This window comes from Rhinatrema bivittatum, chromosome 2 (assembly GCF_901001135.1).
Source record: "Rhinatrema bivittatum chromosome 2, aRhiBiv1.1, whole genome shotgun sequence".
Lineage (NCBI taxonomy): Eukaryota > Metazoa > Chordata > Amphibia > Gymnophiona > Rhinatrematidae > Rhinatrema > Rhinatrema bivittatum.
Genome location: NC_042616.1, coordinates 151,411,807 through 151,432,359, shown reverse-complemented (window position 1 = coordinate 151,432,359; position 20,553 = coordinate 151,411,807). Strand labels below are relative to the sequence as shown.

General features: G+C 42.1%; 1 protein-coding gene across 1 annotated transcript in view; it reads left to right on the top strand.

Moving 5' to 3' along the window:
* The window catches only part of MALRD1 (MAM and LDL receptor class A domain containing 1), a 954,719-nt gene that overhangs the window by 165,143 nt on the left and 769,023 nt on the right, over positions 1-20,553 (top strand). The window contains exons 14-15 of the mRNA XM_029587045.1: positions 3,495-3,615; positions 5,718-5,858. Of these exons, the coding sequence (XP_029442905.1) occupies positions 3,495-3,615; positions 5,718-5,858 (262 nt within the window). The remainder of the gene's footprint in view (positions 1-3,494; positions 3,616-5,717; positions 5,859-20,553) is intronic.

The following is a 20,553-nucleotide window of genomic DNA, read 5'->3' as shown; positions in this document are numbered from 1 at the left end:
ATTCCTGCCATTGTTTTTGCTCACATAATGCACCATTTCAGACTCTGATGTGCTCACTGTTGAATCTGAATGAGAGCATATTCACTTTCTTTTCACATTATCAAAAAACAGTTACAGGGTTCATATGTGAGTTCTAAGCATTCTCATTTAATCTCTCTTGTGTTCGATTCAAAGAACTAACTGGTCATGTATCATATTCTTCTTTCTTTTTATAAATCCTATACTATCATAATCAGCCATATTATATACACTATCAAAATATTAGCCTACTGTCTCTAGAGATTATTGCTTACTTTTTTGGATGAAGAATTTGTATATCACATTTCTATGCTGTTGCAATTTCATAATTCTACTACTGTGCTGAGAGAAATATCCATTTGTTGAAGTCATCAATTGCCATTTCCATGGGCACAGGGATTTGGAAACTGACTTGCAGCTATTGGCTGAGGCATAAGGTTCTTTGATTGTGCTGGGGAATTCTAATTTGGCACTATTACCATGCACAAGTGCTCTTTGGCCCTATGCTATTTCCAGATGGGTATGATACCGGGCAGTATTTTATTCCACCAATGATTAAAACCAAACAAAAATGAGGCAACACCTGTTGCCAATGTCTGTCTCAGCTTGTACTGGCTGTGATGGCAATCATCAGAGCATTGCCTCAGAAACAAGTGGCTTAACATCTGGGAAGATGAATCCAGGCTGATGTCCAGGGGTGGATTGCAGGAAAATATCAGCCTAGGAGATTTTTGCAAAACCGGCCTAGAGGATATCTGATTCCCTAGTGCAGCACATGTGTCAATAGCTCCCCAAAGCACACCAGGTCAACCTTGGAACATATCACAATTGACCCAACATATCTCCAACATAAACTTCACATTTTTCCTAAATAACTCAGAAGTAGAGCACAATCTAGACCAGAGGTGAGCAAACTAAGGCCTGGATTCACTATTCTCAGAGAATAGTGAATTCTCAGAGAATAGTGAATCGCATGGTACCGGGAGGCGGGGGGCGAAACGGGGAGGCGGGCCTGCGAAAGCTAGCAGCCATTGCACCACTGCGGTGCGCTGGCTGCCGGCTTTCGCACTGAATAACTACACCATAAAAGGTGTAGTTATTCGGCACGAAACTGGCGGTGATAAGGGTCCTTACCTTTCGCCGCCAGCGATGTCACCGCAGCGTCGGCCCTGGTCACGCCCCGACTCCTCCTCGTCTGGGGCCGACTCCGTCCTGACTCCGCCCCGATCACCGTATTGCACGCAAAAAGGGACTTTTTGTGTGTGAAAGCTTTTGTGAATGACCCCCTAAACCCAGTTCCATCATGTATATCAGTTGGGCTCCCTACAAGTTTGCTTATATCTCTTTAAGAGATTTTATATATATATAATATATAAAACTATTAGGGATGTGCATTCGTTTGTGATGAATTAGGAAATAGAGACGATATTTCCTATTTCATCGTGTTTCGGGAGGGTGACGAAACAATAAGAAAACCCACGAAATTTTGTGTGGTTTTCTTATTGTATTTCAGGCACATTAAAAAAAAACGAAAACGTAAACCCACCCCCCCAACCCTTCAAATTTAACTAATTGCAACCCCCCACCCTCCTGATCCCCCAAGACTTGCCTGACCCCACCCAAGACTTACTGAAAGTCCCTGGTGGTCCAGCAGGGTCCCGGGAGTGATCTCCCTCTCTGGGGCCGTCGGCTGCCACTAATCAAAATGGTGCCAATGGCCCTTTGCCCTTACCTTGTGACAGGCTATTGGTGCCATTGGTCAGCCCCTGTCACATGGTAGGAGCAATGGATGGCCCACACCATTTTTTAAGATGGAGCCAACCGTCCATTGCTACTACCATGTGACAGAGGCCGGCCAATGGCACCGATAGCCCCTCTCACATGGTAAGGGCAAAGGGCCATCGGTGCCATTTTGATTACTGACAGCCAAAGGCCCAAGAGCAGGAGATCACTCCCGGGACCCCAAATGGACTACCAGGGACTTTCAGTTAGTCTTGGGGGGGTCAATCGGGCAGGTCTTGGGGGGTTGCAATTATTCAATTTGAAGGGTTGAGGTGGGTTTGGGTTTTTTTTTTTTTTTACAACCCCCGTTGTAATTCGGCACGGGTTTTGGGTTTCGTTTCAGGGGGTAGATGAAATAAAATCAGCCCGAACTACGGGAAATGAAATTTCCCACGGCGGGCCGATAACGAAGGCCGAACCAAAAGATTCGGCCAAATCACATCACTAAAAACTATATGATGAAACTATAGATGAAATTTTGTTATAGAGTCCATCAAGCCAGGGTGAGAGAATATAATAGAAATGGCATGTTTTTAAGGCTTTCTTCACTCCAAATAACGTCAAATCTTCACCAAGGTGTACTATGCTGTTCCTATGTCTCACTCTACATGCAAAACTAAACCATAAACCACTAACACCTCACCTTGACCTATTAGGTGGCCCTCCTATAGAGATATAAATACTCAAATATTTTGAGGGTCTTATAGATAATGTCTCCCTCTCTCTCTGTGAAAAATAGAGATTATTGTACCATGAGGTAAGTTACCACACAGTAACGCAAAAATTTCAATAAACACACCCCTTTTTATTATTAATGTATTAGTAATACTTTTTGGTGAATGATAGGGTCAGTTTGTTCTCCGTATATGGTTTTATGTAATAGACATAGTACTTTATAGTCAATGCAATATTTAACGGGTAACCAATGTAATCATATTAATATGGGAGTTATGTGATCAAACTTTCTCACTTTTGTCAATATTCTAGCAGCTGCATTCTAAAGTAATTGTAAAGGTCGTAACGTGTTATTAGGGAGTTTAAACAGTAGAGATTTACAATAATCAGTATTTGACAATAATCAGTATTTGACAATATTAAAAGTTGGAGTACAGTTTGAAAATCGAGTTAAGAGGGGTTTCAAATGCCTGAGTGATAGAAGTTTATGGTATCCATCCCTCAATTTTGTGTTAACATGTTTTTTTTTAGATTTAAATCACTAGCAATAATTATACCTAAGTCTCGGGCACAGGAAGTCAATTTAATATCTGGGTCTGGATCATTGATTTTTAAGACAGGATAACTGGTGCATATTAGTTTCCGGTTTTGTTTCATTTTATCATATTTATTGATTTTGTTTTTATTTTGTGGATTGTTGTTTTGGATTTGTGTGTTTGTTTATTTTATATTGTACAATACCTGGTATAGTTATTTTTATCTGATATTGTATACTGCCTTGATTGGCCTGTAAAGACTAGGTGAGCAGCACAGAAATGTTTTAAATAAATAAAAAAATAAAAATGTATTGTTATATGTATAGAGATATAGAATCTATAAAAAAGTAGCAGTTGCAGTGTTGCTTATGAAAATATATAGGCTTTTTGTAAATATGTATTGCAGTTATTACACTCTAAAAAAAATTATCAATTTTTATGGTTTCTTTAGGCTAGTTAAAAGTTATTTATTTTTCCTTACAGATCATTTTGCAAGCCACACTTTTATCACCTAATGCCACAATTGCTATAGATGATATTAGCATAACACCAGAGTGTGTCCGCACTAATGCATCACTCTCAAAGACCAGCAAAGATTTCATTGGCAAGTATATTATAATATTTGTCTTATTACCAGTAGTAATCCCTTCACCTGACTTTGTCTTATTACCAGTAGTAATCCCTTCACCTGACTTTTCCTGTTTAGGTATTTTTATGAAAAACAAGCAAAGCATATAGGATACAATTTTGCATGTAACATTATAGATATACAAGCCTAGTGGCTTCTCTATATAAAGTAGGAAATGGTGACTAAAGTACAGACCTGGCCACTGAGGAATAGTGGATGGCTGTAGACAATTGTGGGAGTTGGTATTTCCATTATGTCTTATGGCAGCTACCATATGATTTGGCTCTCTACAATTACTTATCTGCTATAATGGCCTTGAAAGTAATATAAAGGGGAACCCAGGAAGCATCTTGGGGAAAATTAATTTTTATACCATTTTTATCTTTAGAAATAATCTGGCCTAGTAATATCTTTAAAATTTGATTTTAATCTGCTGATAGAGTCTGTCCTTTGGTGTTTAAGAGTTATTTTCCATAGTAGTCTTAGAGAAAAATGCCCTATATTTGTTGTATTATTTCAGAAAAAAACAATGAAATGATTGAAAGCATTGGCATGCTAAAATATATTGTATTACTTTTTTATTTTAATTATTTTTATTAGGGTTTTTTATAAATATCAACTGAAACATAGTGAGGTAGATCTTCAAAACATACGCGTGCGTGTACTTTTGTTCGCGCCACTGGCGCAAACAAAAGTACACCAGATTTTATAAGACACGCGCGTAGCCGCATGTATCTTATAAAATCCGGGGTCGGCGCGCGCAAGGCTGCGCAAAATTGGCAGCCTGCGTGCGCCGAGCCGTGCAACCTGCCTCCGTTCCCTCCGTGCCCCCCCACCTTCCCCTCCCTTCCCCTATCTAATCCACCCCCCAGCCCTACCTAAATCCCCCCCTACCTTTGTTGAGCAAGTTACGCCTGCTTGAAGCAGGCGTAACTTGCGCGCACCGCCCCGGCATCCCCAGCACAGGCCGCAGTGCTGGGGGACTCGGGACCGCCCTCCCGGCCCACCCCCGAACCATCGCCACGCCCCCGGACCCACCCCAGACCGCCCCCTGCCCCGGACACGCCCCTTGGGCACACCCCTCCCGCCCCTTTTATGAAGCCTCGGGACTTACGCGCGTCCCAGGGTTTTGCGCGCGCCGGCGGCTTATGCAAAATAGGGGCGCCAGCGCACGAGTGCCCTGCGCGCGTAAATCCGGGAGGATTTACACGCGCAGGGGTTTTAAAATCTATCCCAAAGAGAGTAATACACACATTGTAGCAGTACAGAATGGTCAATCCAACATATGTGACAAAAAGTGATTACAAAATAAAAATATGAATAACAGAGAATAAATGAGAAGCTAGACTTTGCATATGGTTTGCCCTAAATTGAATCCAGAATATATGCATTCATATTCTTTTAACTGTTGTATGTATACAAGATACACACACACACACATACACACATTCACACTCACACTCACTCTCTCTGTCTTATTCTCGCTCTCTGCATTTTCTATAGACCTTCATTTACTCACAACTCTGAAATGATATATTTCGTTGGTCTCAGAATTAAATAAATACTCTACAAATAAACTATGATCATGACTTCAGGTAGATAAGGGGATCACTCATGCATATCCTGAACTTATTGCCTGTATTCATGTGAGCCTTTTTTTTTAAGTGGGTACCTCCCCCTCTCCCCATTGAATGAAAAAGTAATTTTTTCCAATTTGTTTTAAATGTGGTACTTACTAGCTTTATGGAGTGTTCCCTAGTCATATTATTTTTTGAAAGAGTAAACAACTGATTAACATTTACCATTCCACTCCACTCTTAATTTCTCAGACCTCTGTTCTCCAAGCTGAAGACCCTTAACCTCTTCAGCCTTTCCTCATAGGGAAACTGTTCCATTCTCTTTATCATTTTGGTAACCTTTTTCTGAACTTTTTCCAGTTCTGCTTTTTTCTTTTTTGAGATGTGGCCACCAGAATACACTTTTATATATATATATATATATATATATATATTTTTTTTTTTAATCATGAATATCAGGCATCAATAATGTAATGTATGTTTCTTTTTTTTCCTTTGTAGGAGAGGAAAACTTTCTAGCCAATGAAACATCTTACTGTTCGTTGGGGTTTTATCCATGCCAAGATGGAACTTGTATTTTATTAAATAAATTGTGTGATTTCACACCTGACTGCCAAAATGGAATTGATGAAGCTGCATGTTGTAAGTCAAAACACATTGAGGTCAATAATATTCAAAGCCATTTAGAAAGAAAACTTGTGAGATCCATACAAATGGCTAAATTTGAAAATTTCCCTTTCTCATCTGGTTAAATGCCTAGTTTTCAATATTCTTTCTTAGGGCTAGATTCATCAAACTATCACATGCGATAGGAAGAGGGGTGTGTTTTATGGTAATAGCTTATTTATTGCAAAGTGTGCTGTCTTAGCACTTCGCATAGGTATTACCACAGAGTGTAATAACTTTTCACACTTTGCAGTAAGTGCCACAATTGTTCCTACCTACAACCGAGAGAGAGAGAGAGAGAGAGAGAGAGAGAGAGAGAGAGAGAGGGAGTACCTAGCTATAAGGCCCTCATAGTAGTTAGGTATTTATACCTCTATAGGAGGCCCACCTGGTTACGCTAGGTAAAGTTTAGGTATTAGTGAAAGGGTTAGGGGCCACTTTAACATTCAGAGTGAGACATACATACAGAACAATGCACTTTGATGTCCTTCAGAGTGAGGAAACTCAATCAAACATGAGATTTGTAGAATGTTCTCTCAACCTAGCTTGATGGACTCTCTACCTGGGTAACATCAAGCTAGGTTGAGAGAACATTCTACAAATCTCATCTTTGGTTGAGTTTCCTCACTCCGAAGGACATCAAATCTTCACAAGAGTGTACTGTTCTGTTCGTATGTCTCATTCTGAATGTCAAAGTGGCTCCTAACCCCTACACTAATACCTAAATCTCACCTCGAGTAACTAGGTGGGCCTCCTATAGAGGTATAAATACCTAACTACTATGAGGGCATTATAGCTAGGTTCTCTCTCTCTCTCTCTCTCTCTCTCTCTCTCTCTCTCTCTCTCTCTCTCTCTCTCTCTCTCTCTCTCTCTCTCTCTCTCGTGTCATACAGCTTAATGAAAAAGGTGTAGTTTTGTAAATGTCACATAAACATACAGAACTGGAAGGGTAAAGCACTATACACACATTTGTATTTGCCAAACTTCCCATCATTGGGAGAGGTAAACCTATTTGGATTAAATTTTGGTTTTATCTAGTTGAATCAAATATTTCTAGCTCTAGTCTGAGTCAAGCTCAACCACTACAACTCAATTATTATTTATGGACCTCAGTCATAATTTGGGAGGAAGAAGGGCAATTTATTCCTTGGTTGAAATATTGGCAAATTTGGGGCCCTATTTACCAAGCATTCTTTTTTCTTAGATACTGAATGACAGAAAAGCCTTAGTAAATCTAGCACAAAATGAGAGAACCCTTTAGTACATAAGTATCCTAGTAATATCCAATTGTTTTGTTTCACCCAAGAAAATGTCCTCAGACTCAGGATATATTTATTCTGTTCAGGGAAAGAGAAGGCCCTCAGGAGAGGTGTTTGAGCCAAGGCATAGAACATACTTTTCACAAAAAAAGAAAAATAATCTGAAGTCTTCAGACTGTGAAACAGTATATACTGCAGATGTAGATCATTAAAAACCTTTAGGGCGTCTGCAGGCATGCTGTCCCACAGATACAGTATCCCAGACCAGTTTTCTTTTTTGCATGTTGAGCCACATTCCAATTATCCATAGCTATCAACATGTTGAATGCAGAAACCTGTTGTCTTTTAGCAGCCTACTGTATACAGAGTGCTATATGTATGCAAAGAAAGAAAATTCCTTTGTAAAACATATAGGTTAATACCTTTATAACAGTGTTTTTAAAATATAAAATATAATGATGCAGAAAACTACAATACCCATAAATTGCTTGGCTGACATTTAATGAATAGTGCATCTGTACACCTCAGTGCACGTTTTACTTATTTTGAATTAGACATTACAAACATGCACAGTAATAAAGACTTAAGTAAAATACTACTATTTCACTGATCTTATAGCAAAGTGAAAAATGTATGTTACCAATGACAACACTGTCAAACACAAGTATAATCAATTGGATTGCATTACAAAAAATAAATTGAATCATGAAGAATAAGATCAGTACACAACAGTTTTGTTATGATTTAATTGTTCTCCACTATGTGTCTTCTAATATGGGCTAACATAGCAAATAGCATATAACGAACTTCAAATAAATTGGATTGGATCTAATCTTTGGAATCCTACCAGATACTTGTGATCTAGATTGATCAATGTTGGAGACAGGATGCTGGGCTTGATGGCTTAGGTCTGAACCAGTATGGCAATTCCTACATTTCTTATGTTGATCACACTAATGATTCATTTTTCCAGTATAAAACTGGTTTTGAAATCAGTGTTCAAACTCTTTTTATGATAAAGTTAAAGGATAACTGCTTTTCTATCAAGTTTAGTGAGATCAGATCTCACCACAGATTCTAAGAGGTGAATTTTAAAATGCACATGGCAATTTTATAACATGGATCCATATATGCGCATATACGTGCGCCTGTTATAAAATCAGCTATATGCACGTACATGTGTGCACAACTTTATATTCACACGTGCATGTACCCGCAAATGCCACCTCGCTCGATTTGTGGGGGGAATTTTAATAGATACGCGTGCCGACACAAATACCTATTTTCCCAGTTCATTCACAGTTTGCCCCAGTAAAGGAGAGGACTTCCTAAACCCCCTAGCTAACTTGCTTCCCTTTTACCCGATTAGCCCTGATCCTTAAAACCCCAGTGACTAGCCTAGTATTTATTATTTTATTAATTAAATGCCGTCCATAGCAGAAGTAAAGTTATGCAGTAGGGGATCCCAGCGCATTTGTGCATGTAACTACTTTTGCACACACTTCATGAAACAGAATTGGTCCACCCATGTCCCGCCCATGCCCATGTGCATATCAGGAGATACTTGCATACTCTCTTGGTTTTTAAAATCCGCGTGGCATGCACCAGCTGAGTCACGCGCATTTCTCCCAGCTTTGGCGTGAATAGGGCTTTTAAAATCCGCCAGTAAGAGATCAATTTACTAAGCTGTGATAATGTGTTACCATCTGTCAAATGCTGAAATCAGTGTTCCATGTGCATTAATAATGCATTATTGAAAATGCACATTCTATGTTACTGATAATGTGACATTAAATCAAGTCCAGCATATGCAAAATATCAATGAGTGCATCACGTACAAATCCATGCAAAGTAGCTCATTAATATGTAACTAGATTAAATAGATCATGATAAATATTGCACTCCACATTAAACCATGGTAGTTAACTACACTCTGGAGGTGTAGTTAACCTCCATTAAGAACATTATCAGGCTAATGTAACTGACATTTTTCTCTCCCCCCTTAGTTAAGATTAAAAGAGGTTTAATCCCGTTGAAGATCTGCTCTCCAGAGGGGAGGAGTTAGCAATCTGTTATAATTCTGCTAGGGAGTTAGCAATCTGTTGAAGATCTGCTCCTCCAGAGGATAGGAGCTAGCAATCTGTTAGGGTCTGCTATGCTGATTGGAGGAGCAAGCAGATGGGAGTAGCAAGTGATTATGATATAGCCTGCTGAGTTGGCAATCTGTACCAGCGGAGTGCTAGAGAGGGTACTCAGCTGGAAAGGAATGTAAATAGGTGAATCCTTGGGCCGATGGCAGATGACAGCGCCCCCAGGAGGATATCCTGAGAGGGACCACCGGCTAGGCTTGGGTATGGAGACAGACACAGATAGTTCTTTTATTAGACAGGTTAGTAGAACCACCAGAGGTGGCAGTAGTGAGCTGATAAGCCCGGCAGGGCTGAAGTCCCTCAGGTACTGGAACTGTGATCCCAGGGTTGCTGAGCTGTAAAGAGACTGCAGATAGTGAATAGACAGGGTATGCTGTATACATAGCCAGTACTTAGATAATAATTCACATAAGGTCTTGAGAAGCTCAGTAGCTGGAAAGGATTAGGCCCTTGAGGAGCAAGTATCTGGTTCCAGGGAAAGCTCTGAGTGAGCGATGATAACTCACAATTGTCTGTATCTGTAATAGCTTCCAGGCAGTAGAGAATCTTCAGAGTATTCAGGAACATGGGCCCTCGAGGAGCGAGTACCGGTTCCTATCTGTAATCTGAAATAGAGAAAAGAGAGCGAGGCCTCTGAGGAGCGGGTACCCCTGGTAAGTCTGAGGAGGCAGAGTAGCTTAGAGTGAAGCGGGTACGGATGAATCCCCGTAATCAATCCTCCTTGCTAACTCGACTCGTAAGCATGAGAGAAGACCTTTAATGTTGGAAGCGAATGACGTCAATATAGAGGGGGACGCCCCTGAGGTTCGCGCCCTTGCTGGTACATACTTCGGAGCACGCGCCCTACGTCATCAGGAACATGGCGGATTGTCTAAAATATTAGAGACTTCAATAAGACGCTTGTCCACACGTATCTCACACAAGGATATGACACAGAATTTTGTTAGAACAAATAAAAATTTAATATTTCATATCCTTGGAAGCACAGATGCCAAACCTTCAATATAGGCAGAGCATTACTATGTCTTACAGTCTCTTGTGAAAGCTGCATTATATAGTTTCAAACCATACCTAGAAAAATGCTTGTGAGAGGATCATTTACGCGATATGATAGTGTAATAAACTGACCTTCCCTAGCCTGAGAAACCTCCTCCCTTAAAAGTTCCTTTGTCTTAGCATTGCTTTGATGTACCCTGTTTTCTTCTGATCTTCTGTGTTTTGTCAATAGATCAATTATTATATAGTAGGTCTGTGTTCTGTTGCTGGTTCCAGGCCTTTAATTAGTCTTGTCCTCCGGGAATCTTCAGTTCACCTGCTTCTTTCAGTGAGATAGGAATCTGTGAGAACAAAGCTTGTGATATGGCTCAGATATCTGCCATCGATAACCTCATGGCCTTTAATTATAGGCTTTGCAGAGCCTACAGGTCTTCCAGATATCTTCCAAATTCTTGAGTCTGAGGTCAGTGAAAGGTTCACTGTATCCCAGCAGTTTCAGTTAGATCAGACGAGCAAAGACTTCTGGGACAAGCTGAGTGAACCAAAGGCCTGAACCAAGATCTTCATTATATCATTTCCCTCTTGTGCCACGTTAAATGGCAACAGTGGCATACCAACAGGTCCTCGACGATGGGCCATAACAAAGGAACTTAAACAGTGTGTCCTAATAACTAACCTTGGTATTTATCAGGTGTAGAGCATAGTTGTGTGTCCCTCTAGATTCCTAATTAATGTAAGCGATACTCATACAAGCATTCACTAGCTAATCACACAATAACATTAAAACTGAATTACCATAAAATTCATCCAGTTCTATGGTCAAACTGCAAGTGTAATAATAATATCATAATTTTAGTCTTAAATTAGAATTACTAATAGTATGAAGAGAATGATTTGTTCCTACTAAAAAACAGTCTGTATGCTACAAATCATATTGAATCACATACTAGTATCAAGACAGAAGAGAACTAAAAAATTATTAAAGAAGAAAGTATATATATTCTTGTTACACTATTCATAATGGGTGAGTCTCTGCAAGGAGAACTGTTTCATACTGAGAACCAGGGATAGACGTAGGTAAGTGTAATAGAGAAGAAGGAGTATGAATATATGATAGAAGAGAAAAAAACAACATTGAAAACAACAACAGCCAAAAATTAGTATAAAGAAAGATTGTGGATTCCAGCTTTTAGTACCAAAAGCAAGTCACTGAGACGACATCTTAAAGGCAGCCCAGCTAGTGATGATAAATTGATTTTTTATCATCACTAGCTGGGCTGCCTTTAAGATGTCATCTCAGTGACTTGCTTTTGGTACTAAAAGCTGGAATCCACAATCTACAGAAATTTAACAAACCTAACAAACCTCTTAACTGTTTCACTGTTTGAGGAACTGCCAAGTGTCAGAATTTGAGCCGGTCCGGGGACGCCGGACAGAGGCGGCATGGAGACGCTGTGGCAGCAAGCCGTCCATCAGACCTGGAGGGAGTCGCCACAGAGGTAGAGAGGGTGGAGTGAGGGCGAAGAGCAGCCACAAACGCAACAAATCCCTGGACACAGAAGCCCTTCCCCAACTCCCTTAGCCCCCTTCTGAAAAAAACCAAAACATTCTAAATGTAAGATTGGAAGTCTCCATCCCATCTCTTGGAAAAGGGGAGGATTTTCTTACTGAGGAAGAGAGACAGAGAGGGGGGATGCCCCATATGGGGCTGGCATAGACTGGAAGAGATGGAGGACATCCTACATGTTAACCCATAGCTTTGAAATGAAACAACATAACCATTACAAAATTTCTTTAAGAGGTTTATGGTGTTTTGGATCCAAATCACACAAATGACATAACAAACTTCATTGATATTTTTAAGACATTTAAGACCACACATCCCTACTGGTAAAGGTAGGATGCCTCAGCTCTGCAACCCGCTGGATTCAAGTTACTTCTATATCTTCTCCCCCCAAAAGAGTCTCCATTAATAGTATCATGACTAAAGTTAGACTAATTGGCCTGTAATATTCAGCCTTCTATCTATTGCTTCAGCTTCAGAGATCTATTGAACAAGACCTTCAGTGGACCTGCCAGAACCTCTCTGAGCTCTCATAATATCCTAATCCTAGGGTGTATCCTGTTCAGTTCCATGGCTTTGTCCCCTTTTAGATTTTCAAGTTCCAAACAATCATTTTCTTCTGTAAATAGCATGCACACTATTCCAGTACCATCTCTTTCCAAGAATCTCTGGTCCTTCTCTAAACCATTCTTCAGTGAATACCAAATAGAAGTATTTTTTTTTACATTTATGATTTTTCCTTGTTCCCTTCCACAGAGTTCTCCTTGTCTTTTCTCAGTCTTACAGTTCCACCTCTGGCCTTCATCCTTTCACTGACATACTTGAAAAAAAGTTGTCACTACACTATGAGGTAGATCTTTAAAAAGTACGCCGGATTTTATAAGATATGCGCGTAGCCACATGTATCTTATAAAGTCCGGGGTCAGTGCGCGCAAGGCTGCGCAAAATCGGCAGCCTGCGTGTGCCGAGCCGCGCAGCCTGCCTCCGTTCCCTCCATGTCCCCCCACCTTCCCCTCCCTTCCTCTACCTAACATATCCCCCGGCCCTACCTAAATCCCCCCCTACCTTTGTTGGGCAAGTTACGCCTGCTTGAAGCAGGCGTAACTTGCGCGCAACGCCTCGCATCCCCCGGCACAGGCCGCAGTGCTGGGGGACTCGGGACCGCCCTCCCAGCCCACCCCGAACCGTCGCCATGCCCCCGGGCCTGCCCCTGAACCCGCCCCCGGACATGCCCCCTCCTGCCCCTTTTACGAAGCCCCGGGACTTAAGCGCGTCCTGGGGCTTTGCGCGCGCCGTCGGCCTATGCAAAATAGGCGCGCCGGCGCACGGGTGCCCTGCGAGCGTAAATCAGGGAGGATTTACGCGTGCAGGGCTTTTAACATCTAGCCCTATATCTCTTTAATTATATTTTCTTCCATTGATGGTTTGTCATCCTGACTGCTTTCCCTGTTTTTTTCAATTTTGCCAGATATTTCCCCTGGATTCTTCTTTTTAAGATTTTTTTCTGGTTTTTGAATGTTAATCTTTTTGCCCTTACTTTTTCAGCCACCTTTTTAGGAAACTATAACAGTCATAGAAACATAGAAACATAGAAATGACGGCAGAAGAAGACCAATCGGCCCATCCAGTCTGCCCAGCAAGCTTCACACTTTTTTTTCTCATACTTATCTGTTTTTCTTGGCTCCTAGTAACCTTTGGTTCTATTTCCCTTTCACCCCCACCATTAATGCAGAGAGCAGTGATGGAGCTGCATCCAAGTGAAATATCAAGCTTGATTAGTTAGGGGTAGTAACCATCGCAATAAGCAAGCTACACCCATACTTATTTGTTTACCCAGACTATGTTATTCAGCCCTTATTGGTTGTTTTACTTCTCCCCTGCCATTGAAGCAGAGAGCTATGCTGGATATGTGTGAAGTATTAGTTTTTCTTCTCCCCTGCTGTTGAAGCAGAGAGCTATGCTGGGTATGTATTGAAAGTGAAGTGTTGGTCTTCCTCCCCTGCCGTTGAAGCAGAGAGCTATGCTGGATATGCGTGAACTATTAGTTTTACTTCTCCCCTGCCGTTGAAGCAGAGAGCTATGCTGGATATGCGTGAAGTATTAGTTTTACTTCTCCCCTGCCGTTGAAGCATAGAGCTATGCTGGATATGCGTGAAGTATTAGTTTTACTTCTCCCCTGCTGTTGAAACAGAGAGCTATGCTGGATATGCGTGAAGTATTAGTTTTACTTCTCCCCTGCCGTTGAAGCAGAGAGCTATGCTGGATATGCATGAAGTATTAGTTTTTCTTCTCCCCTGCTGTTGAAGCAGAGAGCTATGTTGGATATGTATTGAAAGTGAAGTATGCATTGAAAGCCACATTATCTATCAACAAATATTGAATAAGCCTAATAATTGGTAATACCTATAGCTTATGAACTCTTTATTAATTTTACATACTCTTGCCCACCCCTGTTTTTTTTTAAATTTGGAGATGGCAGCCCTCCATCCTTCCGCTCCGTGAAGGTGGAACACCAACCACTGGCCACTGGCATCCCGCTCCGTGAATGCCTCTGTGGCTGCTGCCGCTCCGTGCAGTGTTTTGCTGCCTCCTCTTTATACACTTCCTCTAGACCTGATGGATCCACAGTGTTTATCCCACGCCCCTTTGAAGTCCTTCACAGTTTTGGACTTCACCACTTCCTCCAGAAGGGCATTCCAGGCATCCACCACTCTCTCCGTGAAGAAATATTTCCTGACATTGGTTCTTAGTCTTCCTCCCTGGAGCCTCAGCTCGTGACCTCTGGTTCTGCTGATTTTTTTCTGACGGAATAGGTTTGTCGTTGTCTTTGGATCGTTAAAGTTTTTCAAGTATCTGAAGGTCTGAATCATATCACCCCTGCTCCTCCTTTCCTCCAGGGTGTACATATTTAGATTCTTCAATCTCTCTTCATATGACATCCGATGAAGACCCTCCACCTTTCTGGTCGCTCTTCTCTGTACCGCTTCCATCTTGTCTCTGTCTCTTTGTAGATACGGTCTCCAGAACTGAACACAGTACTCCAGGAGAGGCCTCACCAAGGACCTGTATAAGGGGATAATCACTTCCCTTTTCTTACTCGATATTCCTCTCTCTATGCAGCCCAGCATTCTTCTGGCTTTTGCTATTGCCTTGTCGCATTGTTTCGCAGACTTCATATCATTAGACACTATAACCCCTAGGTCCCTCTCCTGCTCCGTGCACATCAGCCTTCCCCCCCCCCATCGAATACAGTTCATTTGGATTTCCACTCCCCATATGCATGACTTTGCACTTCTAGGTATTGAATCTCAGCTGCCATATCTTCGACCACTCTTCCAGTTTCCTTAAATCCCGTCTCATTCTCTCCACTCCTTCCGGCGTGTCCACTCTGACATAAAGATTTGTTGTTTTTAATATAGCTTATTTGACATAGCTTGACTAATACAGCTTATTGATTAATATAGCTTATTGACTATTCTTCTTAAGGTACTTCCCCATTTATCAAAGTTGATATTTTTGAAATCCAGGACTTTGAGCTTTTTACATGATGCTTCTCTGCTTTGGCTCTTATATCAAACCATACCATCAGATGATCACTGATACTTAGGTGAGTGCCTGCTTGACAAGATATTATAAATGCTTTTTTCATTCATAAGTACCAGGTTAGTATCATTCTTTCCCTCACAGGTTCCATTACCATTTGTGAGGAGAACACCCATTGAAGGGAGTCCAATATCTATCTATGTCCACAAATGGAATACTCCAATCCACATCTAGAAGATTAAAATCTCCTGCCAACATCTCCCCCTTCATTTCCGCTTTCTGGATGTCTTCAGCCAGATCTCTTTTCACTTCTTCTGCCTGATTTAGAGGTCTGTAGACCATACCATTGTAGATGGAGGTGCTATCTCCCCATTCCAAGATGACCCAAGATTACAAGATGATCAACAAGGCCTGTTCCTTTCCCCATTTCCCCTACATTTGAGTTGCTTTGATAATACTTTTTACATAAAGAGTTACTTCTTCTTTTCTGCCACCTCACTCCTTCCTTAAGAGATTATAGTCTGGTATGACTGTATCTCTTTCATGGGATTCATTAAACCACGTCTCCATGATAGCAGCAATATCCAGGTCTGACATTGACACAAGGGCTTGCGGATCTGGAATTTTATTTTTTAGATTATAAGCATTTGAGTTCAAAGCCTTCCAGCTATTTGTGCTTGGTTTGACTAACTCAAAGGCCAATGCAGTAATCTGGGTGGTAAGAGACATTTCTGGTTTTCTGTGTACATTTTTAATGCCCATATTGATTTTTTTTTTTACTCCTGAATCAGTAAACTTGTTGCATTTGTGACCCTTGGGCTGAGGCAAGATTGATGCAACCTGTAGAAAGGAGTCCTGTAGGCCCAGATAAAGTAGAGATCCAGCTGGAACTTCACTTATACCAGCTCTCATTCCCCTTGAGTTGAGCCTTTGGGTGCCAGGGTCATCAGGTCTTAGGTGAGGGCCTCTACTGATGGCGTACGAGGTTGTCGTAGAGTAGCCGAAAAGACTCAATGACAAGGCCCTGAGCATAACCAGAAGCAGGGTTAAATAGTCTGGAAGCTGCTGAGTCTTAGGATCACAGTGACTATGAGTGGAGAGATGGTAAGAGCAGCTCCCTCAGGGACACTGGTAGTTGGCAGGCATAACAGGTAGCCTGCCAACTACCAGTGTCCCTGAGGGAGCTGCTCTTACCATCCTGTTATGCCTGCCAACTACCAGTTATGCCTGCCAACTACCAGTGTCCCTGAGGGAGCTGCTCTTACCATCTCTCCACTCATAGTCACTGTGATCCTAAGACTCAGCAGGTTCCAGACTATTTAACCCTGCTTCTGGTTATGCTCAGGGCCTTGTCATTGAGTCTTTTCAGCTCCCTGCTTGGCCCTATATCTCTGAATGCTTTGTGGCTTTCCTAAGCCTTCTGCTCTAGTTTTGCTCTGTGGCTTTCCTAAGCCTTCTGTCTCACGTTCACTTTGTAGTTTTCCTAAGCCTTCTGTTCCAAGTTTGTTCTGTGGCTTTCCTAAGCCTTCTGTCCCAAGTTCACTTTGTGGCTTTCCTAATCGTACTGTTCCAGCTTTGGCTTTCCAAAGCCCCCGGTCTAGCTTTGCTCAGTGGCCTCCCTAGGCATTCTGCTTTTGCCTTGCTCATGGCCTCCCTAGGCCTTTTGTATTACCTGTCTGGTCTAATCTTTGTCTTGTCTGTCCTGTCCTGCTCCAGTGTCCCAGCCTACTGCAGTGTTCCAATTATCAGACTGTTCCAGGGTCCCAGCCTACGCCAGTGTTCCAAGTCCCAGCCTGTTTCAGTGTCCCATCCTGCTTCAGTGTGCCACACCTCCCTGCATCTGGTTCCAGACTCCAGTTCCATGCCTGCCTTTGTTCCAGCCTTGCCTCGGTTCCAGTCTCCAGTCCAGCACTAGCCTCAGTCCAAGCCCCTGACTAAGTCCTGCCAGCTGCCAAAACTCAAGGGCTCAACTTGTGGGGTAGGTGGCTGGTAGAAACTGAAGATTCCCTAGCTTAGTTCCATTTTATCCTGTAGACCTGGACGGTTCCTGTGGGACTTTCCCCAGCTTAGCTGGGTCCTCAACCACAACAGACAGAGTCCGATGTATCTGGAGGCAGGCTGTGATCCTTGGCAGGCAGTGATCAAGGTATCTGAGATCAGGCCAAGGTCAAACCAGGTGTCCATCTGATGGGAAAGAAGGGATGGATAGGCAAGGCAGGAAAGCAAGGAGAACAGGCGAGCAATTAGGAAAAGGCAGAAGAATTGAAGATAAGTATGCTGGAACTGACGACAAGGATGCTTGAAGCAACACACTATACTCAGGGTAGTGGGACCTGTAGCTGAGGCAAAGAAGTGGAGGTCAGGAAGGCCTTTTATAAGTCTGACTGTGCGAGGTCACCGGGATGTGCCGCTGGGCTTTTCCTATTTCCTTTTTCTATTTCTTTTTGTAGCGCTGGAAGCTTAATTGCAGTCTTGGGCCAAAAGTTAATTTTCAGTGCAAAAAAATGTGCGCTAGCTAGTGCAGTCTCTCTACATTGGGGAGTACTGCTTAATGCCCTCATTTGCCTAGGATTTTCATGTGAGGGCACTAAGTAGTACTTCTGTTTAGGAACACAATTTTCTCCACGCAAACTCCTTCCTGTATCAGCAGTAAGTTCTGCACCCAGAAAATATGCGTTTAAGTGCAGGCAGAAAGGTGTGTTGGATTGATTGCAGATTTCTGTTTTGGCCTGTCTGAGTAGCCTCATATTTACTTCCTTCTTCTACTCTATTGTTCAAGAATAAATGAGTATGCTCCTTAGTTTAGTGATTTTCCATCATTTGTTCACTCGATGTAACAGTCCATATCCATGGGCTTCTATCTGTTATCCACCTTTTCCAGTTTAAAAATGTCTGTCAATGTCTGATCTGAATTTCTCACTTTGAATCCTTATTCCTCTCGCAGAAAGATGTGGTTATAGATCCCCATTGGGATCTCTATGAGGTAATTTGGCTTACTGGTTAGGACCAAGCAGCATAGAGTAGAGGACTGTACAATCTTGCCCAGGGCCGGTGCTAGCTTTCTTGCTGCTCTGTGCGAACAATTACTGTGCTGCCCCCCCCCCCCCCCCAAGTTCATTCAGTCCTGGGACCACCAAAAAAAAACCGCCCAGCTCCCTTCAATGATACAAACTTTAAAAACTGACACCATCCCACCCGCCCTCGCCCCCCCCCCCCCCCCCCCCCCAACCCATGGCTGGTGCAAGGGTATTATTTGCCCTAGGTGAACCTTATAGCCTTGCACAATGCCCCCTGCCCCATTCCACACACACAGGTAATAGTTATGCATTTATATTTTACATGAAAAATATCAAAGTACAGTATTCTCTGATAAAAATATTGCTTACATTATATTTACATACACTGCTGTGAAGCCAACCAGAAATCCCTGTAAAAAAGACACTTGGAACCCATATGATATTAGGTCTATTGTGATGTGTGTTTGGTGAGTACTTGACCCTCCACAAGCCTTAAAACACCTAATACACTCCTATTAGGAGAATGCCTCACCTCAGTCACACATGCAGGACATAAACAGACCCTCACCAAAAACAGAATAGAACACCCATAAAGTAGAAATACAAACATGCAGACAAAAACTGAACTGGAAACTGCAAGAAGCTAGGCACTCTGCAGTACAACAATGAAAAAAACAGGACCATCACCATTCTTCAAATATCATACAATAAAATCAAGAAATAAAATAAATACATAATCATAATACTAAAAACATACTAATAATATTTCAAATAAAGCTGATGAATAAAAGATCAAATAATTAAAAACTGATACACAAGTTTTTTTAAATATTCCAAACACCAATAAAATATTTCAAAACAGCAGACACAGCAAATAACACCTGAAAAATAAAACTAAACAGGATTTTAAAAATTCTCATTCTCCATACTTGGGAACTTTGATTTCCAGTCATCCCGAGATTGTCATGGATTAGTGGAAGAGGGATGAACAAACGTTCTCCTCTCTTTCATATATACACACACATATACAAGCTCATACACACCTACGCTCCCTGTCAGACAAACCTACAGGCATCTCCAGCTTTTCTTTGGTTGGGATCTATCTGCAACGTCAGGCCCTCATAAAATTGAGCATCCATTTTCCTAACCCGCTGACAGTAACTTCTCATGGTATCCAATGCTGAGAAAGCATTAGAGATGCAAAATTTTCCCTGGTGCCTCATTTTTACTGTGGTAGTCCATTTAAATGTTAAATCGGGCGCCTGGGAGAGGTGGATTAGTGTGCATTAAGAGAGCGGGCGCTCAATCATGAGCGTCGATTTAACGCACGCCGATATTCCATAGTCCTGTAAGTGATCCTCGCCCACTCCCTCCTTTTGGGCGTGCTTCAAGCAATCCTCTCTCCTCACCTTCTGAGCAGCTTGCTGGCAGCAGATGTTATAAGACTCTTATTCCCCTGTGAGCAGGCTATTCAGAAAGAGGAATATTACTATGTGCAGCAGGAACTGCACCTTGCTATCATTGCTAGCCCCAACTTCTGCCTCAGCTGGTCCTGTCTGCCATAATTGCTGTGCCTTTAGAGCAGTGGTTCCCAACTTTTTTGTTTCACTTCGTTGTGGCACACCACTCACTTCCCCTTATCTCTTTCTCTTTTCTTTTCTTCCCTCTCCCCCACCCTTTGGCATCATCGCCTTCTCCCTTCCTTCTTTCCCTCTCCCTTCTTTCTCTTCTTTCCCTCTCCCTTCTTTTCTTTCCCTCTCCCCTGGCATCTTCATCTTCTTCTCTTCCCTATCCCCCCATGCCCTTGGTCTCCTCACATTCACCTTCCCTCTTCTACCATTTCTTTCCCCCTCCCTTGTATTATCACCTTCCTTCTCCCTAACTCCCTAGCATCAACATTATCTCTCTTTCTACCTCCTCACCCATGGAATCATCATCACCACTTTCTCTTTCCTTCTACCTCTCTCTCCCACCCCCTGGAATCATCACCTTCCCTCTCCCACCATCTCTTCCCCATCCCAGGCTCCATCACCACCTTCCACCCCCTCACATCATCATCATCTGCTCTGTACCCTTGACAACATCTCCTTCTCTCTGCCTCTACCCCTCTCCCTCATCCCTTGTCATCATCATCATTGTCTT